The sequence below is a fragment of the Tyto alba genome, unplaced genomic scaffold (genome assembly GCF_018691265.1).
Source record: "Tyto alba isolate M040663 unplaced genomic scaffold, T.alba_DEE_v4.0 Super-Scaffold_27, whole genome shotgun sequence".
Lineage (NCBI taxonomy): Eukaryota > Metazoa > Chordata > Aves > Strigiformes > Tytonidae > Tyto > Tyto alba.
Window position 1 is genome coordinate 8332525 of NW_024881301.1, and position 26024 is coordinate 8358548.

Below are 26024 nucleotides of genomic sequence, written 5' to 3' on the forward strand. Positions count from 1 at the left end.
ACAGTTCTAAAGCATAGTAATTTCATGTTCAGAATCAGATTTTTTCAGGAGAGTGTTATCTAGCAGTAAAAATTACCTTAAAAAAAAAAAAGTATTCACACAAATTTTGAAACATAGATGACAGAATTGTTCTCCTTCAAAATCCTTACAGCATCTTCTACTTATTTAATGAGCAAGTTCCAATACATTAGATTTCTTCAAAATCATCACTGTATAAACTGATGACATTGGCTGTAAGAGTTAAGACTTTCAATTTCTGAGGTAACACTGGAGTAAGACTTCTTAGGCACAGACAAAATAAATTCTGAAACTTTAAAGTGAGTATTAGTGGAATATTTTCAATAACAGATAGTGGCTGAGTATAACATACCATGTCAGTGTCTAGTACTTTACCACACTTCCATGTGTGCTTACCAAGATGTCTACCAAAGGGGATTTGTTATCTTACACCTCAAACCCAAGGGTGGGGCAAAGCAACTGGATTACTAGAGCCTTAAAGCAGACTAAAATCCATGAAGTCCAAAGACTGCAGTGTTAAGGGTATTAATAACACAACACTAGATAAACAAATTGCCCAATCTTGTATTCTTTCAGAAATACACCTAAGTTCACGTCTTCACTTAGCTTTTGGAACAGATAAGTAACCAAACTTAATTCCCTTATCATCTTTATAAACAGCACATGCAGCTCCCTTGTGACAGTTCCTCAAACAGAAAACCAGAAACTGCTATAATTTTGTACCAGGAAACCTGTCATCTGATCTTTCCCTACTGTTGAAGCAACATACTATTTACAGGAGAAACAGAGCATTTTCACAAAATTCAAACCCTAAAATTCAAATAATACTAGCTAATTCAAATGGAATCACTCAGTCACAGAATGCCTTGCAAGGTATATACAATAACTGAAGTAAACAGTTCTTCATTAGCCACCTGGTATTGAAAATGTGGGATCTCAATAAGCCTCAGAAATACTCTCATAAAATGAGTCTCTCAGCTTTTACTTAAAAATATTCTCAAGAGATAACAATAAGATGACTGTGCTGTCAAGTAATAACTGACCTCCTAATTCATTCCAATAATCTGTTACCTTGAACATCCACGCTGCATAATTACTATTCACTCCTAAACTATTTTTTAGAATAAGCCAATCAGTTCCCCATAGAACAAATAAACAAACAAAAAGATGTGGTTCTGGGGATAGCTAACTCCAATAAACTCTCCTGAAAAGCAGAAATAAGCGTTCACGAGGTAGACTACCAATAAGAGCGTGCACTCCTTCCTACACACTGCTTGGGCCCTATCCTAACAGACCCTGACTTCTTAAGCATCTCCTCATGTTCTCCTGCTGCTGCAATGAGTATGCAACATAAATACTGTTTTCTCAATTAACACACCATCCTCCTGGCAGTTGCAGGAAGACTGTCCTTTTTTCTTCCTCAGAGTGTCTGAAGGAAATACAACTAAGCAACTGCATCTGCAGGCCACAGGATCACACGGGCCCACAGGAGACCCGTGACCAGTTACGTGGAGCATCCACAGCCAGGCTGCTCTGGAGGTTTGTTTTCCAGAGTGGACATAAGCACTTGGCCAGGAACTGAATGCATTTGCTGTCTATGGCTTATCTCAGTCTTTTCAGACTTCATCATAATCACAGTTTTCTTGAGGTAAGAAAATAAGTAAGAAACTGTTCTCAACCTCTTAGGATTTTTTGTTTTCCTGGCAGGACTAAGCTTCTCACTTCCTCGCAGTCCAAATCACTTGTAACACAGAAAAATAAGACAGCACACTTAACAGATTGTACACTGCTCGTTGTGAACCATTGCTCAGCTTCTATTCATAACACCTTCTACAGCTCTGTCACGTGCTAGGAAAAGAGACTAGAATATTAGGGGAAAAAAAAAAAAAAAAAAACAAAACAAACAAACCACCAACATTAATTCTTTGAGAGATTCACTTATGCAGGAGTTTCCACAATTAAGGTTAAAATTTAGTAAAACCCAAGTTACCAAAGCTTTATGAAATGTGGCAAAATAAACAAATATTAGTTGAGTTGATAAACATAATTTATTTTGTAATGAAGTTATGTATTTAAAAACCTAGGATATAAATACGTCTCTGGTTTGCAACATCAGAACTGTTTCTAGCCACCTTAGAGGGAGCAAGTCTGGAGCACTGTGGTTCACGCCATATCTGGACTGTACCTGGGCACACCCCACCATCAGCTCTTCAGAAAGCTGGGCTGATACAGAACACGCGACACCAGCACCACAGGAAGCCAGTCTACTTTCTACAGTAGCTTCCCACAGGGCATCATGCCATATAAGCTCTTTATCTTCACCTGCCAGGCTCAGTGCTTCTGAAGACCCCATAAAGCTCCGGAGTATTTACTGTGGATCATCTAAAAAGTACTACAAAAATTACCCGAATATTCGTTATGACTGACAGAAGCAATATAACCACTAGGAGCGACCAGTAAAAGGTGGGGCAACAATAACCTAAAAAAAAACCCAAGGTCAAGAAATTTTTTTTTTTTAAACTGCAACTTGAGGAACACTATGGGAAGGCACCAACACTCAAATCTCTAATTATAGCCAGCTTGTCTCCAAAGTAGCTCTACTCGCTAAACAAGGAACTATCCTAACCAACTCAGATATTTTATATCGTTTTCTTCAGTAAGGAAATAAGGAAACTGCTAACTCCACAGATAAATAAAATAAAATTTAAAGTACATTTACACACTTTAGCAGATGCATCAAGAATGAATATACTTCCAAAACATTACTGTTGCCATTTCTTTAACACCTCTCATCTCTGGAGAGAAATTAAATTGATTTATTATTTGGTATCCTATGAAAAAATTCACTCCTAGTACTGCAAGAGCACTAGCCTTACCAGATCCTCTTTCAGATCTTTTCCTATTTAGTTTGCTGCCAAATAGTAGGAAAATTTTCATCTTAAGTTCAACTGTAAAATATTTGGGTGCATCTTGGTTTCATATAAATGAGATGTCTGCTACACTTTGGAAGCTTTTAAAATGCGTTGGTCATACTGAAAGGACAGAAGGACCAACAACATGAACAGGTTCTATGTGCAGTAGGTTTTTATCTTACTTTTCACAGCAAAGCATCAGAGGGCGAGTAACTACTCAGTTGCTTCTGCTTATGCAAGCACAGACCACATCTCTCTCTCTCTCTTCCAGGCTGTGTTAAATTACTGGACAGCAGTATGGAACGATGGTTTTATGGACATGACACCTTAAACTTCTGCAAGATATTAATACACTACAAATAGCAAATTCTTTTATGATGCTCAGTGGCTGCATTCTCCTCGTTAACTCAGAGGTGGTTTCCTTCAGCACACAAGATCCTGTTCCTTCACACTGCAGCCTTCCTTCCTACAGCTACTCTATTTTGCAGGATTTTCTAGAGTTGCTGCCAAAATTTTGACAGCTAAGTGGCTGCCATTCAGAACAGTACTCACTGAAACAGGCATGCATTGTATCATAAAAAGTCGTATTAGTGAATTGATGTTGCATGCCAATTACACAGTAATTCCTGATTCACTTTTCCAGTGAAAGTATTAAAGAAGCAGCTGAGTTATAGCGCTCCATTTTCAGGACCAGAACACAGATGTGCTCCTGGAAACTTCCTTTCATCTTGTATACATTAAAGCAGACCACAGACTACCTTCTCTGGAACTGCATTGAGAAGATTAAGAAATCAGCAAATCTAATAGCAACCATGACCATGAAACCAGCTGAAGAAAACTCTTCAGACTGTCATCTTCAGTGTATTCAACTGTACAGATTACATGGCTAATTGAGTAGCTTCAAAGATTATTAATAAGATGCGTAAAAGTCTTATGAAAACACTGAAATTATATCCTTGCTATGCTATTTAAAGATCATTATTAAAGCATTACTAATGAAAAAAAAAAATTGTAGCAGGTTAGCTTTGGCATTTGTTGTTCTGCAGTATTTATCAGCTTCCTGCTAATCTGAAAAGATTTTGGGCCTTTTTCAGTTGGATGATCTTTTGCTAATTCTGGAATTTTCTAGATGGGACAACAGAAGAAAAACTGAAGTGAAAATTTTTGAGAAAGTTATCTGTAAACTGTGAAGAGGGTGAGGAAACTAATTGTTCTTTCATATGAGCTAAACACCTGGTCAGTGAAAAAGGTAAGGATAAAGCACATGTGTGGATAGGGGGCTGAGATCAAGGTATCTCTGTTGCCTTCCCAGGCCTAGCTGTTGAGGGTACAGTGCCTTATAAAGTCCACCATAATTCACATAATTTGTCCTCATAAAATAACAGTCCAGGGTCTAATAGTTAGAAATGATTTGATAGAAGAAACACCCATTTATACTGTGCTACATTTAATTTGAGATGTAGAAGAATAACAGCAAAAGCTGCTGTTAAAGTGCATCTTTCATTTGACCTTGTCACATGAGCATTTTTTTTTTAATTCAAGTTTTTAGAGAGTCTATAAACACAACTTAACATATACATGATGTATTTAAGTTATAAATAATAGCAGAATGCAAATTCAACAGCATGGATTTTGTATTTGCAATGTAAAATGCATCACAGATCTGAACAATACACTAATTCATTTTTAGCCACTGAGCAGTTGTGTCAACACCAGTTACCAATATTAGACATAGAAAACAAAATAGACATAGAAGACCAAAAGTTTTAACATATGGTATATTATTCATTATCAGCCTACCTATAAAATCCCTTTCCTTATGCAGTATTTAACTCACAAAATTTTTACAGATGCTCATCAGCATTACCTGAGAATAATGCATACAATAATGTATTTATCTGAAAAATCTAGAAGATAAAAGTACTTCTAGCAAGATGAAACTAGCACCTCATATAGAAAAGATTCCAGATTTAGCATTCTTAACTGCAAAGGCATCTTTCCACACTAGTTTAAAAATATATAAAGAAAAACTAGAGAAAATTCTCTGCTACCAATTGCACTTTAACTGCAGAATGATTTAAATGGGGCAGGTTGGGGGTTTGCGGGACAGTGGTGGTGTGGTTTTCTGTTTGGCTTTTTGGGGTTTGCTTGTTTGGTTGTTTCTTTTCTTTTAAAGAACAGATACTTATGCATAAAAAAACCCAGATAGGCTACTTCACAATTAGCATAAACACATTTAACTTAAATGGCTACTGAAAGACACAATCCCATTTTCCCCTGCACTTCAATTCCTGCATTATGTTGGCTCTACAGACACATCACTGTCTAGCAACCTGCCAGACTCTTGATTTGGCAATTTTGCTTTCAGACAATGAGATAATTCAACCCACCCTATGACTCCACAATCACCAGAAGCAATAGGAATAAGGAAATGATGAAGCTAGAGTTGCAGGAAGGGCAGGCTGAGCTTTCCAGAAGCAGTCTTATATCAGCATAAATTTATCAGGAGTCGTATCTCTAGGGGTTGTAATGATTCAGTGCACTTTCTACTACAAGTTTCCCTACTTTCCTGCTCTTCTCCCTCAGGTCAGCTTCCCACCGTCTCAATAGTTTCCTAATAGAAGATATTTCTCAGCAATCCTGGCTTGAAGTATTTCTCTGCCCCTGACACACACACCCTCTTGCCCACCTCTTCCCACCCCTGGCTCAGTTAAACCTTTTCACTTGTCTCATGTAACATCCTCAAAAAATTGAAGAAACAGATTAGATATAAAGACAGCTTCCACCACGACATTTTCTTTTAAGACCTATGTAGTCTGACATGAATTTTACTACATAATAGAAGCAAGACTACTTTTTACTATCCTGTTCATGTCCTCTGGTTAGCACCTCTGCTCAGAAAACCCCCTAAAAAGTGGTCCCAACACAGCATCTAAAAATTCACCCCTTTCTGTTGAATTATTTTTCATACCGAATGGTACTTTGAGCCTGCTCCCTGTGAAGCGAAAGAAGTATTTGTACCAACACAGTGCAAGAAGTAACACAGGAGCAGGACAGTGCTATTTTTGGCAACTATATGATCTTAAATGCACGTCAGCACACAATTTCAAGCCAAATCAGTTCCCTGATCTGGTTCACACCACACTTGTTGTGCAGGGAGTTACACTGGATGAATGAAGGAGTAAGTATTCCTCAGGAACAAGTGTAAAAAGAGTAGATTAATACCTTAGACTGGTATTACTGAGCACGTTGTATCTTGAAATTAGAGTTTAGTATTTCATATCTGACTGGTGGCTCAGTTGGCACAAGTTTAAGTAGGCAGGCTGTCTCCTCTTTTTTGTCTCTCAGATTTTCAAGTATCTCTTGGCATTTGCAAAATCGATTTCAATATGCATCAAACTAAAGAAACAATGTACATGGAATTCACAAAAACTAATATTCTACTAATATTCTGTATTAGCCTAGGTCTTACACAACAATCCTGTCTTCAGTATATGATAGTGAAATTGAAGAAAGAAATTATGTGACTTTTACCAGAAAGCTACACTGCAACAGAAGTTACTGGGCAAGCAGCTATTGAGCTCAGGACAAAATCAACACAAAAAGAGGAAGCAAGGGAAGTGTAAATCCAAAATAGCGGTCAGTTCAGGACTTTGCAATTCACACTCTGCCCTACAGTACTGAACTTTAATATATTAGTAACTACAAATCACATCCATATTCACTGAGATGACATTTTCATTTAATAAGTTTATTTAACTTTAGATTGAGAGATTTTCAGCTTTTTCAGCCTTCTTGCTCCTGAGCAACATAAAGAATTTTGTCCGAAAAATACAGAGAAAGTTGAGACATTTGGGTTCCTAAGTGTTGTATTTAAATGGCTAAATTTCAGTTACTTTATTATTTTCTGAAGAAAACATTGCATATACTGCCTATGAATAAGAAAATCCCCTTTTCATATTCTGAATGTGTAGTTATTGGTCTTTTTATAGGCCAGTTTTGTACACATGAAAGTCAGATTAATGGACTGAGCTGCTCACTCCATTTCTTTCTTTATTCTTGTCTAAAACATTTGAGTTTTTTCAAAGTACATTAACACCTAATTCACAGGTGCATTTATTTTTTGAAAGCAATTTTGTAGCTAAGCATGATAAACAAAATACTACGGAATTATTAAACAGAGTAGTATGGAATGATATTAATTTACAAATCAAAGCAAAGGTACCTGTTTTTCAAATGATTTCTAACTGCATAGGAATATGGAAACGTGGGGCCACAAAACAACACTTTCTTATTTCTAAAATAACAGCATGATTTTCAGTTGAACTTCAAACTAGACATACACAAGGCCGCTTAGACCTCCAGTTAAACAGCATGGTGTTACTCGTGGCGTTTTTTTAGCGATCAGGAAACCAGGTTACACAATCCGCCGTGGCAGCGCAGGGTATTTATTCTTCTATATCTGTGTGAAGTCCTTGCCTTGGGTACTAGCAGGGCTGCCTTTTCCCCCCCCCCCCCATTCCTCTCCCCCTCTCCTCCTCCCCCCCCCCCCACCCGTTTCTAAGTATAGTGACAACCTCATCAGGGTTTACTAGTAGCAGCGCAAGCTCAGTGAAAACCTGGGAAATCTAACTGGCAACACGAGAGAGCGCTTTATTTGGCAGTGCTAAAAAAACCTGGGGACAAATGGCTAAAGCGGCGGGGGAAGTGCAGGCTGCACAATCAATCGGCAGAGCGCCGGATGGCGGCTCCCTCCGCGGCCGGATCGACAATCGACAGCTGAGAGACTATTTTTTGCAATGGTTGACTAAATATGGTCAGGGAAGAGAGAGGCACAAGAGAGCCTGTTTGCCTGGGAGTGCATGTTTCAAATGCTTAGCTGCCTATAAAGCCGTAACAGTTTTGCTCGTGCCCTCTAAGTGGGAAATACGGTTAGTGTCTTCTGTAGGGTGCGTGCGGGAGCCCTGACCTCGCTAGCTGACTTGACCTCTGAAGATGGAAAGTAGCTTCAACACAGACCTGCCTACAGTTAAGCCTGGAAACATAACCTCAAGCAAGAAAAGATGCAGTGCAATATCTAAGGAACTAGAAGAAACCAATATTTGCTGGGGGAGGGGGGAGACGATCACGCTTTTTTTGGTGTCTTTTTTTTTTTTTTTTTTTTGAAGCGACTCCAACTTTTGGGGGCTTGATTTTTCTTTTTTTGTTGGGTTTTGATTTTTCTTTCTGCCTGTGATTATTTTCATCTGACAGTGGGCTAAGTTCACCTTCCCTTGGCTTCCTAGCATCCATCCTTGGAGTCTTAACTCTCAGTCCAGCAGACATAAGGTATAATTTCTATACAACATCATCCATATTTTAGCATTCCAAGAAAGGCAGCAGGTGCCAATTAGGTACCTGTCTTCATGCCTTTTTTTTTTTTTTTTTTTTTATTTTAAGTTTTATCTATTTAAGGTGGTGAGGTACTGTATGCACCGACATTGGCCCCCCCTTGCCTCCCCCTCCCATGTAATGAAGAGCTGATTCAGCGAATAGAGTGAGAGAGCACTCAGGATGAGATGGCTGCTGCTGATGTGTCTCTAGGTCATTACCTCTCTTCCAACTGCAAATGCTGCATGATACTAAGCTTACAGGTAATAGAACATCAGGAGACCTGCATTATTCTGCACGTTTAAAGGATGCCTATGACTTTCTGCATGTATATCTTATTTACTAGAATGTTTTTGTATTGTTATATTAATCCCTCTACTCTGGGAACAGCTTAATTTTGAGTGTGTTAAAGTATCAAGCATTTGTAGTGTAAAGAGCAGGTTGAAAGAAAACAACATTAGTCCAAATTTCATAGCAAAAAGAAAAACAACCACCCAACTTGCTTGGTAGGCAGAATTCTTTTAAAAGAAGATAAACTCAAAAATTGCAATGCCATTAAATGGTTGTTCGTGTCAGTGAAATATATGCTTATCTTCCTATGCACAACTAAAAGAAATTACCAACTTTAAAAAGAAAATCTAATAAACAGTGTGGTAGTGCAATGCTGAGTTCTTAAGTACATCTAAGCAAAATTTTCAAGGTGTTTTATCTCAGATGTACATGAAAACAACCTACTTAAAAACTAGAATGTGACTGCTGTGATTCTAATGCTGCATTGCTGTTTCTCCTTGTAGTACTGTGCTAGCTACTGCTACACTCTGATTTGCTCTCTATCAGCTGCACTAGGTTTTTGTCATGAGCTGCAGAAATTCTTACTTCCTCTGCTCTCAGCTTTCCTCACAACTATTTACTAATTGTTAAGCTTATTCAAATTTACCTTCTAATGCTGTAAAGACAACACTTCCTCTTTACTGTAACTCCAAACAACTCCTGAAATACAAAATTAAGCAACCGTAAACTATATCTGACGGACCCTTAGAAGTCAACACCATACTGTACATCAAATATTTTACTATTATTCTAAACTAAGGTGCACAGAGTCTGATGAAACAGGGTTAAACTTGGGGGTTTGTTTCTCTGAGATTGTTTTTTTTTTTTTTTAGTTGTCATAAATGTTTCAAGTGTGGACAAGATTTTGACTGAAGTAGGTAAGAATTTTAAAAAATGAGAAAAGCTGCTTGCAGATGTACTGATTAGGTATTAGCTTTCACATGTGACCTTCGGCCTAACAATCAAAATCCTGTCACAGCAGTTAGAGGTTGTTTTCTTAATTCAATGTCATCATCTTTACGATAAGCAGGATCACCAGTGGCAGATACTGCTGTCGGGGATTTTTCTGAGCTACAACAGAAATAAGTATAAACCTGCAAAGAGTTTGCAGAACACTGAATGGGATGCAAAAAGCATGGAAGTGGGATTGGGGAGGGTAGGAAAATAAGCTTATAACTGCTATATTAGACAAGTCTATACTTCCCTTCAGGACACTAGATGCAAACTGTACACCAGCATGGAAATCTGCTAGAAGACCTGGGAGGAAGCTGACGTTTTTACAGTGGAATACAACTACGAATTCCAAGAAAATACGTTGCGAAGCTTCAGGCGATTCAACTCTCCACTCAAACATGGTCACTCAGAATGAACAGCAAGAGGCTGCCAAAATCTGGAAAAGCACTTCTAATGTCTATATCATCCCAGAACAATGAACTATAACCGGCTTTAAGCCACTGTGCAGGTAAATTGCATTGCAAAGTTCAGTTAAAGTAAGTTTATTTTCTACTATCAGTTAATCATAACATTGTTCTTTCAAATAACGACAGCAACGGAAAGCAGCAAAATACTTCTGAGGTTCATCTGGCAGGTAGTCAAGCAACTCTGTGTGTACCTGCTCAGAGTACATACTTCTTTATGTACCCATATGAACATACAATGCTATGGAATGTAAAGAAGTATGTATTTTTGGCAGGCATGAACAACCAGTAAGAGGAAACTAAACAGCTGTTGGAAGAAACAGGTTTCCCTCTTGTTTGAATGACATTCATGTGACAAATTAGCTTGCTAAGGGTCAGCTGGTATTGCCAAAATAACTCTTACTTGTTAGTAACAAATCACAAAACATTAAATTAAGTGACTATAAAAGTGGGTAGGAAGAACTGTTAACAGCTGATAAGCAGAACATTAGTTGTAAACAAAGAATTCAAAACAAGGCTGGAAATGAACCTTAGAAATGCACAGATTGAGACTGCATCATAGCTGCAAAATTTATCATTACCAGTACTCCTCAGTTAATAGATTTTAAACTATTCTTAAAAGCCCAATTATCAAAATGTATCTTATTAAAAACAAGCCATTGTTCCGTTAATCACAGCCAGTTCTACTTCAGATGGTAGTATTTAAATTTACATCTACTATAGAATATTTAATCTACAGGTTGAAACTAAGACACAAATAGAAACAGCTAAGAAATTAAGGCTGTGATTTAGAGAAAAGGATAGCCAAAATATTTGAGTATAACAACTTCTGTAATTTAATATACAAGACTTAAGTTAGAATTTTCTCAAAACCAAGACTTATTATGCTCGCTGAGCTCTTCGATACAAAGTGCAGTGTCAGGTTTATGCACAGAAAGTGACAATACAGAGATTTCTAGGCCACAGTTGCTAGTCAGCGAATTAAAGCTATTGGCTGATTCCTAAATGAAAACACAAATGACAGCTACAATCTAAAAGGTAAGTTATCTTAAAAACTATTTTCAAACAACCAGAATTTATTTAAAATTCAAATTTAAGAAAATTAGCCACGGAAACATGACTTTGTAGCATCCAGAAAATTTTAAGAACTACATGAGAAATAGTCCTGCAACAGTTTCAAGTTCTAAAAGTGGTATTAATTAAATATACTGCTGCATACCATCCCTAAGTAAAGACACTCAACATCAAATTCAGGAACAAGGTAAAATATGAGAAAAGATCTCCTGGCTCAATCCACCCATTCCTATTTGTGACAACAGCCTTCTTAGAGCAGTTATTAAATAGGATACGTCCATGGTAAGTAGGCACATTTGGCCCAGATTAAAGATTCTAACTGTAGCCCTGTGCTTACTAAAATGGCTGGGAGGAAAAAAAAAAAAAAACCACACCACAAGAAAAATAAAAAGCGGCAATGAAAGATTTTTATAGGGAGAATCTTATTTTGAAATACTCACATAATTCTCAAATAGCTAAGAGTACACATAGCCTGCTATTTTTATTACCCAAAACTACAGAATAACATGTATACAAGAAGAAACATTATCTTACTAGAACCACTTTCGTAAGTAAAACACTAATATTTGCTTTAAAGCTATTTCTCTTATGAGCAGATATTTTGGCATGAAAACAACAGTACCTTAACATCTAAATTAAAACTGGTTTATAGCAGGAAACAAATCAAATTGTAGTAGCTTTTCTAAATGGAGCGATGCTACTGAACTTGATCATGCTCACAGAAGCAATTTGGTATTACCAACAGATTTACAGAGGGGTTAATTGCTAAATGTTTACTACTTCTCCTGATGAGTTCCTGTCCTCACCACCAATTGATTTGGCTTCCACTACATAATGCCACTAATTTCTTAACAGCTTAAGTTTATTTTGAAAGGTTTCTGGTAATAATTCATCATGTTGTGTTCTTACTTGTCTTCTTTGTATAACATTGCAATGCTATTCCAAAACAAAATGACAGTTCAGAGTGATACAAAAGTTAAAATTATATGTTGACATCGCTTCCTGCTAGTTCATGTTAGCATATCTCTAAGAATACATATCCAGTCACTCTAAAATGTCACATCCATCACTTAGATCAGCTGTTCAATTTTAACTGAGCACAAGTTGAACTTTGGGCATCTGCTGACACAGTTGTAACTCAAACATTTCAACTGTGTGACTGACAGGGATAACAGATGCTGACATTATCAAATGCTACACGGCTTTTTTTCCACGGCCGTTTTTTGTCCCGATATGGCCAGTACATGAAACTGTATTGCTATCCAAAAGCGCACTTGAGCAGCTGTATCTGTAAAACAGTTCCTGTATAACTGTTAAAAATAGAAACTAATTTTATAGCCATCTTAATGCTTATGTCCAAGTGACACACCTGCTATGTTTCTATTAGGATACATGGTGTTGGGAATATATTTACAAAAATCTTCTCACCAGCATCAGACTATGCAACAAACAGATGTAGACTATACTTGACATACTCTTTACTAGTGAATGGCTTGAACCAAGGTTGCTCCCTACTTCCGACTGCAGCCAAAGCTCAAAAAGAATTCAGCACACAACATAAAAAAAGCTACACAAGCATGCACAAATGTGTTAAGGACTTTAATTTAGAAGAAATCAGATGCAAGCCCAGATAATTCTTTAAAAGCTGTATTTTTCTGGCATTAAGCATGTTTATGTATACTATCAGGGTTAAAAAAAAAAAATCTATCCTGCTATATTATATAATCATTCTTAAAAAGTTAACACTAACCAGAGATATAGTAATGGAATTGAAAGCACTTGACATTTATACTTGTGCTAACCAACTACAGCATTAAAGCAGCTGCAAAAGGGAACCTGCCAGAAAATGAATGGGTGGGCGGGGAAATGGGGGGAAAACAGAAACCACCTTTTCCAGTAAAGTTTAACATAAAGAGGCGAGGGAGCTCTATATGAATAGAAATTGGAAGACTACAGTTTCTGGTCACTGCTGTAGAATTTCGTTAGTGCGGACAGAAAAAAATTAAAACTGTAACTATAATTTGATTTGAAACTCATACAAAGATCCTCAAGGAAATACTCGAGGAAGGAACAAACCTGGATACTATACAGACCTTTCTGGTATACAGCTTTCTATTTTGCCGTCACCAAATTAGTGAAGGAATTCAAATTTGCATTGACTAGAAACAAAATGTGTAACACAGAAGAACGCAACATGTTCTTTGTGAACTGCTCATGTACTTAATTCAGTAACACATTTTTATAACCTTCCTGCACTCCAATGCTTTGCTAAAGCTGGTAAAATGGAACCAAATCACCTCTTCAATGGATTTGGTCCCCTTCAACCAGCTGTAGCTATGCATTGATCACTACAGGATCTCTCATATTTTTAAAACTGAACATTAAGTCTGCTCAAAGTAATTATGCAGTCCTCTGCAGTTGAGTTCAATTATTATGAGCAGCTTCAAGATGGAAGGTAACAAGGAGTGTAGCAAAATTCTGTATTCCAAAATTTCAAGGTTTTATTTGTAAATAAACAGCTACTGGTATTTACTATTCTGTCCACATGCAGCGAAAACTGATCTCTTACAACATTTATAAAGAAGATAGGTAAACAGTGAAATAAACACATTTTCCAATGATCTATTGTCTCTTGTATTTTTCCTCAAGTCTGTTGCCCTTTGTAACAGAACTGAACAAAAAAACTTGATCAAAAGAAAGCAATCATGAACAGCATTGGCAATGGAGGGAAAGTCTTCTGGGTGTTTCTCTTCCTGTCCCCCCCACCTTCCCCCCCCTTTTTTCAATTGCATAAGGGAGGAAACTCCCTTTTATTTGCCATCTTGCACATGCTGGGCACATTATTTACTATTTAAAGATAATCAATTTGTCGCTGACCTCAATGGCTACAGGCTATCTGCCATCTAATTACAGGTCTGCTCACAGAGATTGTATTCTTTCTCCAAACCAACTTGAACAAAAGTCTTCTTTCAAAGCATTTTCTGATATAATACTTTAATAAGAGGTTTTAGGAGCATGCTTTTTTTACACTCAGCTTCAACCTACACCTACTGTCAGAACTGCAAATAAGAAAGCAAAAAATCCCTTTTACTGGTTTAGAAAATAATTGTACAACTCTCTGATTACCTCACAACTTGTCTTTGTGAGAACCTCCACAAAGCAAGCACAAAAGTCCCTGAAACACTTTTTAACACTAGGTACAGGTGAGAAACCCCACCTCTCAAATACATAGCTAACAAAACACAGCAAAATTTCACTGCCAGCCAGTTCAAACCATCAGCAAGTCTAAAAACAAGAAGAGTTCTACTAAGACAAACATCAGGAAAAAGTGTAACTCCATTTTAAACCACAGTCTCCTACTTGCTAGTTTATGAACATAAAGATGAATTACTTCTTGTTATTGGACAGGAATATATTAAATCTGCACCTTATCATAATATTTTAATTTTTTTATTTAAAGTCCAGCAGAATTTACTTCTGTGAAGAACTAGTCCTACGCATGTGCAAAGTCAGGTCAGCTCTAAAAGCAGCCTCTACTTAAGATGCTAGCTGCAGTGTGAATAAAGCTCTCTTCACAAGACACAATGCAAAGCTAAAACTAACTGGGGCAACGGATATAAAATACGCCTACACTTCACAGTCATGTCTTCAGCTCAAAAATCTGAAGTCACAGGTATGAGAACAGATCAAACATAACCAAGAGTTGATAACATGGAAAAAATAACCAATCTGCACAGTATTTTCAAATTTTACTCTTATTTCTGTCTGAAAAATCTCATTAACACTGAAAAGTCAAAGTCTGCCAAGCTTTGAAGATCACAAAGTACTTTGAAAAACTCCAAAATAAATGCACTTTTAATATGACTGACTCAGTTAAAAATCATGAACAAGAAACCATGTACATAACAAAATCTTAACTTCCTGACACTTCATTTCAGATTTCTTAGCTCTATCTCCCATGCACAAGTTTAAAGTTACCTACAACACAAACTGAGTAATGTTCAATCTACATTTCAATGTTACACATTAGCATGAAAACCAAAAGTTCTGTTTCTATACCAATTCACAAGCTATGAACAGAAATAAACTATTAAAAATAAACATATTCCACTAATAATAGGATGCTCTCCAAAAGATACTATACCTTAACGACTTGAAAACACTGCCAAACTGTCATGGAATATTAAGTGCTGAGAAATATCTAAGCTATTTGACATAACTGGCTATATTTCTTATGTTTATCTAATATTCACGTTTAAAATAGAATATAAGTATTAATTTTCTTATGAAAAATTTTAAACTTCCAAATGTTCTCCTCAGCACAGTTTGTGTGGTTTTTATTCTTGGAGATCTATTTCCCTACTGTTAGTAAAGATCAGAACTCAAGCAAAAAGCAGAATAGGTTTTGCAATGAAAATTAAATTTGTTCCAAATACCTATTTGATATCAACTACAAGAAATTCTATAGAAATCTAGTTCACTTTACTGTGGTATCCACGCACTTTGTACATGCACTGATTTTGTTATCATTAACAAGGAAAACGGATGTGGACTTTAACAATACATACATAGTAAGTACTTTATTTTTATAAATGTAGATAGATACACACACATGCATACATGGTTATATAAATATATGAATATATCTAACTTCTATAAAATAGTATTTCTTTATATATTAATATATTTAAGGGAAATTTAGTGCCCTATATTCCATATAAAGCACCACAGCTTGAAGCCACAAAAACTCCAGTTTAGGTGGAGCAGGAAAGCTTGGATTAGGAAAGATAGGTCCTTAAGTAAGGTTTCAAGCAGAATATATTACATACTGCTTGTGACCCATACCAGCTAAAAGCTAAAGTTCAGGTGGTTATTTTTAACAGTGTTTTAAATAGCTTGTGCTTGGTGCATTTGACAGATTAGTAATATCAATTGTTCTATATCCGATTAGAAAAACAAAGTGGCAAATATAAAGCCTGTGGTTTCATTCAGAAATAGGCCAGTGGTAGAACTACAGAATCAACAATGAAATAAACAACCATCACTCAAATCTTAAAGAAAATAACTCCTAAATGAATCAAATCATTATAATGATTTTTTTTGGCCAGGACAAAAAAAAAAAGTTAAAAATTTTTCAAAATAGTTATTTTGGTTTTATTTTCATTAATTTCTTCCCAGGTTGATTTGTAAAACATCTAATGCTGTGAACAAATGAAACTACTACTATTAAATGAATAAAATTACTACTTCTCTCTAAAAAGATACAAGATTCTCTCTTTTTACAGGCTTCAGAAGTGCTCAGATATAACTGCAACCAAAAAAGTAGAAATCTAACAGCTTTAGGTATCTGTTTTAGATGCAAGTAAAAACCCATGTATGAGAGTGGGAACCTACACAGCGTTCAAATCACTAATATTGGAAATATTTTCCTATTCTTCCAGTACAAGCTTCTGTAAAGGAGAGAGGACTCTGGGAGAAATTGCACTATGCTTTACACTCTGCCAACCGTCAAACTGACCCAGTCGGAACTACAATTTGGATCCCTCCATCAAAGAAACAGCCTGCAGCTCCTAAAACATTCGCCCACAGAAAAAAAAATCTTCAGCATCCCTATGAAGAGCTTTTTTTCCATACATTTTCCCTACATCTCACAAGAGCCTAAAGAAAGCATTGCAGAACAAAAAACTACCAAAAAATATCCTATTTAGGTAACTGGAAACAGGAAAAAGTACTTCTGGATAATGCTGTTATGTAAATATGGAGAATTTGCATTAAGTGAGTAAGTTACCAAGTCAGACTTCAAAGAATTGTCTCCCAAATGCCAAAAATAAGCTCCTTTCTCCAGGTCCTTGACATGTTCTCTTATACACCTTTTATGAGCACAGTAGAAAACTGTAAACACATTTATTGTTCCTATCAACACTTTCAATCCCTACTTTTACTTTGTGAAGTGTGATTCTATTCCATATACATATATAAATGCTTGTTTACATTTTAAGTGTCAGCCTTGATAGCTGTGTTCTGAGACTAATCCAGATTTTGTTCCCATATATTAATACACAGTCTTATTTGTCCTATTTCTCTCAACTGAAAAGTAGTAGAATTGAGTAAAGTTAAACAAGTAAACATACAATTTTCTTATTTCATGTGAACTATCCCAAATTCTCCACACAATTAGCATATTAAAGTCTTGATAGACTAACGGCTCTGAAGAATACCATTTATCCACAAAATAAGCAGCAACCAGCAATGCAGCAAGTATTCCATTAAGTTCTACCTATGCAATATAGTTTCTGAAAGCAACCTTAACTGAAAATTGAACGTAAATGTATGGCATGCAGCTAGCAAAATAAAAAAAAAAAAGAAATGCCTTAAAACTAGCTGCTTCAGATAAGCTGCTATATAAAAGCTGAAAGAATAAATTCCTTCTACACATACTTCTAAGGAAACAAAATTAAATGTTTCTTATACTGACAAATATAATTTAATGCAACAATCCTAAAATCACTTTGTAACTGCATGGTATCTTTATTAATTATTCACAAATACATATTTCTTAGAAACTCAAATCCCTTTCCCAATGCCAGTATCTGAGAAGGGAAACAATTTTACAAATCCCACATTAAGATTTTACTTAATAGCTTATTTATCAAAACATTTATTGGCAAGATTTTACAGCCACCATATATTTCCCAGAGATCTGGAGTCACCGGAATACAGCATTAAACTGAGCAGACTAGTAGTGTCATTCTAGTAATAACTTCCCAAGTATTAGAGACATATCTCTAAGAAATATCAAAACTTAAGAAACAGCTGCAGGCAGGTTTAAGGATCCTTTGAAAGAATACCATAATTCTACCCTCCCACGCACTTGTTTTCCTTTCATAAATAATAATCTGTAAAAACAAATTTTTACCTAGGGTTTCCTCTTAGTGCAGCATGGTGAAGAGCATTAAACCCATTGTTGTTGGTGATAGTAACATCTGCTCCAGCTTCTAACAATACAGCAAGGATGTCATCACGTTTTTTACTTATTGCATCATGAAGTGGAGTGTCACCTTCAGAATCCTAAAACCAGAAACAGCTTACATCAATTTTTACATGCATTCACATTAAAGAAAAAAGATGCTTAAGCATCACTAGGAAAACTAACTACACAAACACAAAACAGCTCTTCAGACCTAAAAGTGTTGCTATACTGCAAAGTTCAGAGCAAGCTACTTTCTGATCTTGCTCTGGGTTTTGCAAATCCTTCACTGAGTTATGTCACCCAGGGCTCCAGTCTTCTGTGATTCTGCTACTACCAGAACTCAAGCATGCCTTGCATCTGATAGTACTGAAGACACTAGTGTAGACATCAACTTCTCTATGCCTCATATCCAGATGGAGTTGATGCCCAAGTTACATTTTATGAGTAATAGAACAGCAAAAAAAATTAACAGAACAGAGGAGACTAGCCAGGCAGGGAGAAGACAGGGAATTTTGAGTGACGAAAGCTAAGACTGAGCCAGCCATTAACCATGTAAAAGACAATACCAAAATGACAGTGTGAAATAAAAGCGTAAGCAAGTCAAAATAAAATACAGTCCAAGTAATAAACTTGGGCACATCTGTTTTAACCGAAGCAGATCATTTTCCATGAAACAAAGGCCAATGTCATATGCAATACTAAGCTTGTAACCTTGTTATGGCCAATTCCGGATTACATTACACAAGGTAAAGTGTTTCAGTGCATAATTGAACAGGCAAAGAATTTATATTTTTAGCTTGACATTTTATTTTTCAAATATCCCAAATAAGGGAAAAATACTTTTTATTCCTAGAAGCATTTTGTACATTACTTACTCAAGGACCCAAATGGTTGGACTGAAAAGGAATGCCCTAGACTAACAGTGAGAAAACACATCCATTTAAAGCTTATTTGCTGCTATATAGGCAAACTCTCTAGATTTATGCTTCCAGTAAAACTCTAACACCATATAAGTCAGGAAGTCTTTTGTCACTGACACTGACTCAACTGCAAACTGACTAACACGGGAACTGAACATTTTAGCAGTACACTAATACAAAGCCAAATCTGTATAATCTTTACAGTGAAAATCAAAAACTGCCAAATAAGAATTTCCAGAATATGGAACACTTGAACCAGTGTGAACCAGTTTACCAAAACTACATTATGTAGCTTTTATTTGGTTTAATTGATCCTATTTCCTGAATTTACTGTTTACAGACTAACATATGTTTCTGTTTACACAGGGAATTGGCTTGAGTAGTAGAGTGCTGGCCAGTTAAATTCCAGTCATGCCTCAGTCTGACTCTCCCGTGCTCTCATCCACCAAATCAATCACCTACTGACATCTGCACATCAGAGTTCCTCAGTACACATGCAGGATCTGAGTTCATTATTTTCAATGACAATTATATTTTCCAGATGGAGTTTCATAGCACCATTCTACTGAAATTTTCAATTCAAAAAGACTTCTATAATTTAAAGTCAGACACATCCATTTTGGCTACCCATATATCACACATTGTTATATGATATACAGTCATCCTTTATTGGGCTCAACACAACAGACTCTTCATTATATCTGCTGTTCAACAAATACTATATAGGGTCTGGATGGACGTTAGCTGGCTAACAGCTCAACTTCATCAAGATCAAGACAGTACCTAAAAAGCCTAGTGAAAGCAGATAAATAAACAATCACTATATTCACTAATTTCAAGAAAGTTTGCTAATCTTTATTATGTTGATATACTGTCTCTGAAAAAAATCCCTGATTACTGATGTGGCAAAACAAGGAGGTAAATGTGTTATTACTGCATATCTTGATTTGCCCAGGGCGTTACAGCTTTTACTTTCTGTTGCAAACCTCTATCAAACTTAGCAATTCTGATTTGTTTTGCTAATGCACTGCATGCGGCTGCATTCAGCTCATGCAGCATGTGGATGCCTACTTATTTGATAGCAGGTTTCTACTTTACCTTCTCAACAGGAGGCTGCACTCATATGTCACAGCTTCTGCTACATTCATTAGAGATAGAACTCCCTGTGAAATTATGGTACTTGAGGCCCTATGCATGAGGGCTTTTAAAAATGTTAGGCCTTTTATCTAAAAGAGAATCTGGCTAAATAGTTCTATCAATAATAGGTCAATTCTGAAAAAAGGTTTATTTTTACAAAGCATTCCACTGTATCATCAACCAAAAAAATGCAAAGCTGTGCCTCACAGAAGGAACAAACAGCTGTGGATTCAACAGAGGAGGAATTAATCTGGAGAGAAAGTTAACAATTACAGATGACTACAGTCTTCAGATAACAGGTGTTATCTACAGATAACATCAACTGGCTAAAACAAATCAGATGCCTATCTAGCTGTCAAGGAAACAAGTAGGATTTAATAGCATTTTTATTACAACTGATCACATATTGGGGTAAGATGCTGAGACAGACAACTTCACAAGTCCACAAGGTCCATTCCTTTCAATCCCATTTTCTATTATTCTTCTGTCACCTACACACAGCATCTATATACAGCAAATCATAAAGTTCAGTAGCTACAAAGTGAATCTACATTAGTATCTCCTTTACCTGGAGACTAGGATGGCAGCCAAAGTCCAGTAAAGTCTTCACAACTTGCAGATGACCTTTGTTGACAGCAATATGAAGTGGAGTCTGCCTGCGTTTGTTGCGAGCATTCAAATCTGCACTGCCTCGGTGCAAAACCTCTATCACAGCACCCTCATCGCCAAAGGCTGCATGGTGGACGGCCCTGTCTCCATCTTTGTCCTAAAGTAGAAACATTAACTTGACGTAGGATGTTCCATGTTTCCTTTGCATTTAAATAAGAAGATTAATTTAAACTGAATTGTGCATATTTGATTTCTTTAAAGAGGAAGAAAAATTAGACAATCATGATACCATTCAAATACCTAGTTAAAACAATTGCTCAAACAACAGCAACAGAGGATGAAGAGTCTGTTTGTACAAACACATACATATTCTATGAGCTATGATACTCTATACCACACACAACTATTGCCCTGAATCTGTGTGATGTGTTCATCAGAAATTCAAATAAATTCATTTGGGTTTCTACTACAAAACCACCACTTGTCGAAAAAACCCAAAGCCACCAACAAAACAAACAAACAAGAACCAAAAACCCCCACAAACAAAACCCAAACCACGTTACAGTCTGTAACCCAGGGTAAATCATCCTGTAACCCAGTAAGCGTTACAGATTCCAAATCATGGTATAAGAGAATTAATTTGTTCATACAATTAAGCTACTATTTGTTAGGTGTTACTACATATGTCTTACTTTTCAGTTAGTAAAACTTCTCCAAAGGACATTTTGGCCTGATGCTGAAATTAATTAAAATTTCTGGCTCTACGATGATGATTCACAGCATTAAAGCTCTGATTGAATTCAGTTTGTTTCAGTTTCATCCAAACTGAAAGTTATGGTATGAAAGTCATCAATTTGTCAGTTTGGGTTACTTTAATATCCATAAAAGTAGACTGTACTACATGAAAATTTTTAAAATATTAATCACGGAATTTCAACATTAATGACAGCAAAGAAAAGAGAAAGGTAAAATGGAAGGTATATAACTGGTTTCAATGAAATAAAAATTTCCAGAAACTAGTTTCTAACTAAATTTTTGTGCGCAGTGGAATATTACTATGTATTTGTAGGATTTGATTTTAACAACAGAGAAATACTGAGCAATTTGTTTCACAGGTATGTGGTAATCTATCTTTTCATATTTGCAGTCTGTAAAGTACACTGAAATATTTACTGATGAAACCCCATATATTTTATTAAATATTTTACAGTTTTAAAATATTCCAATTTTGAGACGTAAACTCCTGATTTTATAAAAACTTAATGTATAGAATTCCTGCTTTAAGGAGTACAGGTCCAAGAAAGTGTGTGCCTTTTTTTAGCTCATCATCAAAACAATCTCAGGATCTAAATCCCACTGTGTAGTTTCTACACAATGGCATATTAATATGCTTAGAAAAAGCTAACAACTAATTAAGCATCTGTCCTAAGACCTATATTTAGATATAAATCTGAATATTAAAAGCCCTATATTTCTATACATGCCAATAATATAGTATTGTTAATACTGTCGATACAATAACTCATACCCATTAATTTCTGCAGACTAGAAGGCTACATATTTTTACTATGCAAAACCTACATCAGGCTTTTTGAGCTGTCAGTAACAAATTCATTATGTCAGAGATACAAGCACAGAGAAGACAACAATGAGAGCATCCCCAGAAAGTATCATGAATGTATAGACTCTGTAGCAGTAACCGTAAGTGTAAATATATCCAACTTAGCTTTAAAGTAAGCAAAGTAAGGATTTTTATCCATTGCTTACATGCCAAACACCACAACAGTGAAGTAATGGGCTAAATTTTTGCTCTCTGCTTAATGGGATGGCCCTGCTGGGTCTTCACATCACTAATTCACACAGCTGACATATTTTAAAACCTGAAACATATAATCATTAAACTAGTCGTATAATATATATGATTAGTATTATAATAATTAATGTAACTATATAATTAAGTAGGAATACTATCTTCACAGGCAACTCAAAGTTACATGAAAAAAGCTTGAAAATTCAAATAAAAAGCCTGAAATTTTTTTTTAAATGCTAGTGTTACGATACTTCTGAAGCCTGAGTAAACATGAACTCTTAACAGTTCTACTGTGAGCAGATTACCAGGTATATTATCTTGATGCTGTTTAAGCAGTGCTTCTACTTTCCTCTCTAATGCTTCTAACCCTTCCTTATACCAGAAAGTAAAGTATCAGTCTACCAGTTGACTAACACAGCAGCTTTGATCACACAATACAGATGGAAAGCAGATTAGTCTAGTTTGTAATAATATATGCTATGTACTACCCTGAAAGCACTACTTCTAAACCGAAGTGACTTCACAGAAACCAGACCATGGCAAATATATACTGCATAAAATTTAAGCCATCTGTACAATTTAACAGAAAACAGTTTTAAAAGTAATGGTGTATTCATAATTAAAATAATTTTAATTCTAGGAATTACATTATTGCTTCATTAATGTTTTAACACATTATAGCTTCTGTATACCAAATACTATATCATGCTAAATGCCCAAGTGTGTAAGGTTATTTTTCTGCTATGCAGATAATGACTGGGCATACTACTAACTTCTAAGCATTCTGTTAGTCTTTAATTTATATTCTTAATAATAGAAATTTGACAGGTTGTTCTTGTGCTTCACCAAATGACCAGAGGCTGCAACATCAGTGCATTCTGCAAGTGAGTGAAGCAAAATCGATTCAAAATGCAAATTTCACAGTATGCTGCTAGATAATTTTCTCACAAACAGTAATTCTAAAAAACCTAAACAAAAGAAATCCTTCCATTTTTGGTGAAGTTAAAAGAAAACAAAACAACTGAAGAACTGGAAGCAGAGTTGGCAGTTCCTACCCAAAGATGCTGTTACTACTTTCTGCTCAAACTTGCTTTAGTTATGAATAGAAAACTTTCTCCTAATTGAACACTATATACAAGAAGCATATCAAGTATCTGAAGTTGGATATGCAGCATCCGACAATATCTTTTTCTTTGGATGCCACAGGCAATGTGCTAGCCTACTGTGTTCTTACCGTTGAAATTAAATAAAGGAAATAAAGAAGGTGCTTCATCCACTACACATACAAGCTTACAAAGCTCTATTATATTAGCATTATGTTTCACTTAGAGGTGCTAAGCAATTAGATACTGACTCTTTGTAATATTGTTATCAGGAGGCTAATTTGGGAACATAATTACAGTAAGAAAAGCAGTTTTTCACTTGCTCTGACATTTAAAAAGAAGGTAACTCCAACAGAATTGTTATTTCTGTATGTAGAAAATATTAAAACTTATGGAGACTGTATTTTGAAATATTGAGGTTACCTCTGCTTCTACATCCACATTCTGTTTCAGAAGCAACTTCAAAATGTCAACATGGCCATTCTGACTAGCGGCTTGCATAGCTGTGTGTCCAGCACACTGTCCATTCACCTGGAAGCACATCAATACTTTGAGATAAGTTGCAGGATACACACACACACATCTGTGAGACACTTTAGCAGTATACATGCAAGTGTATTAGAAAACTTAAAGCAACAGCATGCATATGAAATCATCAAATGAACCGTTTTTTAGACGGTTGCCTTTCTAGCTCATATAGATGATCTCCTAGGTCTTGGCTATTTCATTTCTATAGCATTATCTAGACCAAAGGAAAGAAGCAAGAAGTGGATTTATTTCAAACATTAAGACCTGAACAATAGATGGATTTAAAAGTTTCATCTTTGGGCTACTGTAAACACAAGATTCAGAGAACAGGTCTCAGAATGGTACTGGTTCTCTGCTCTACAGTGTATTTAACTTAATTTTCTAATTTAGCAACAACAGGAGTTGGTCTGAACAAAATATCATGTTTTGTGTAATTGTGAGCTACAAATCAATCCTCATAACTGAAGTTTAGTTTCTTATCTGCACAAATTACTACTGCTGTAGTGAGAAAAACATCTGATTGTGATTTTAAAACACGTTCCTTGAATCAAGTCCTATAATTCTTAAGCATTTCCTTTTAAATTTTTCAGTACTCTGTGATTAGACAAGTTAGTAAAACTAATCTGTACTCTCTCAGATTGCATGTACTTTGTGCATCAAAAAAACAAAACCCTCAACAACAGCAGCAAAAGAATCCCCAAAATTTACCCTCCTTCCTACTATCCTCTTTGAAACAAAAGAACTTGAAGACCCTTCACTAATTGTGAGTGTTTGGTTCTCTGCCCCAACTCTGGCAGACAGAGGCTGGAAGGTATTTTAATTCATGGCAGACAACAGAACACAAAATCTGTCCAGTGAAAAAGGGTGTAAAGCACTACTTTCACACACTCCCAACACATTTTATAGCACAAGAAATGAGAGAAGAGACACTGGAACCAGCTATACTACTTTTATGCAGACACGCTGCTGACTGGCAAGGATCATCTAGGACAGCTTCACTTCCTTTAGTATTACAGGTCCCCAGAACAGGTCCTCCCAAAACAGAACACTCACATCTACATCTGGTCTCTTTAGCAAGTCTTCCACTTTAGCAACATCTCCGTTGGCAGCAGCTTTAACCAATTCTTCATTAAGATCTCCAGATTCTTGGGTTTCAAATAATTTCTTCAATAGCTGAGACAATCTCTCTATAATTATTAAATAAAGAACAATTAAGATTGCAATTCTAATCACGTATGAAAAATAACAGCTAAATTTGTCATGTTTCTAAAGACATGTATGTAGTAATACACAAACCACCATAAAATGGCAGCTGTAAGTTATTCAGTTCTGAGAAAGTGCTGCACTCCAATACCCATCAGGCAGTTGAGACTGTCACATCAGACACTTCAAAACAAAGTTGACTGAACCACAAATAGCTTGTCTACCACAAAATATAGAAGGGTGGGAAAGAGGTAAAAACACGAATTTACGTATTGATGTAGCAGGCTTCTTAGTCTTCCAGCTTAATTTAGGGTATATCCTGCCCTCTGATTTGAAACACTAAGTCATATTACTCTTCTACCTAGTTTTATAGCCACTCTGACTTTGTCTTTATTCCAGAAAACTCACTCTATTTATGTCTCCCTAGGAAAAAGTCTAGAAAACTATGTGGAAAGGTTTTTTGGCATTAAAGCAATATGTGAAGAGGAGTAAACAACTAGCTATGACAGGAAAAAAAAAAGGGAAAACATTCTAGTTTAATTGATCTGTGAAACAGCCAACGATATAAAACACATTGGATAGTCTTTCTACCTTGCTATTAGATGAATGAGAGCAGTTTCAA

At 35.9% G+C, this 26024-nt stretch overlaps 1 protein-coding gene across 4 annotated transcripts in view; it reads right to left on the bottom strand.

The window, feature by feature from the left end:
• The window catches only part of MIB1 (MIB E3 ubiquitin protein ligase 1), an 81942-nt gene that overhangs the window by 25525 nt on the left and 30393 nt on the right, over window positions 1-26024 (bottom strand). For all 4 annotated transcript variants that reach the window (XM_042797924.1, XM_042797923.1, XM_042797922.1 and 1 more), the window contains exons 9-12: window positions 25253-25386; window positions 24095-24202; window positions 20718-20915; window positions 18039-18190 (exon numbers count right to left, since the gene is read on the bottom strand). In XM_042797924.1, coding sequence (XP_042653858.1) covers window positions 18039-18190; window positions 20718-20915; window positions 24095-24202; window positions 25253-25386 — 592 coding nt within the window. The remainder of the gene's footprint in view (window positions 1-18038; window positions 18191-20717; window positions 20916-24094; window positions 24203-25252; window positions 25387-26024) is intronic.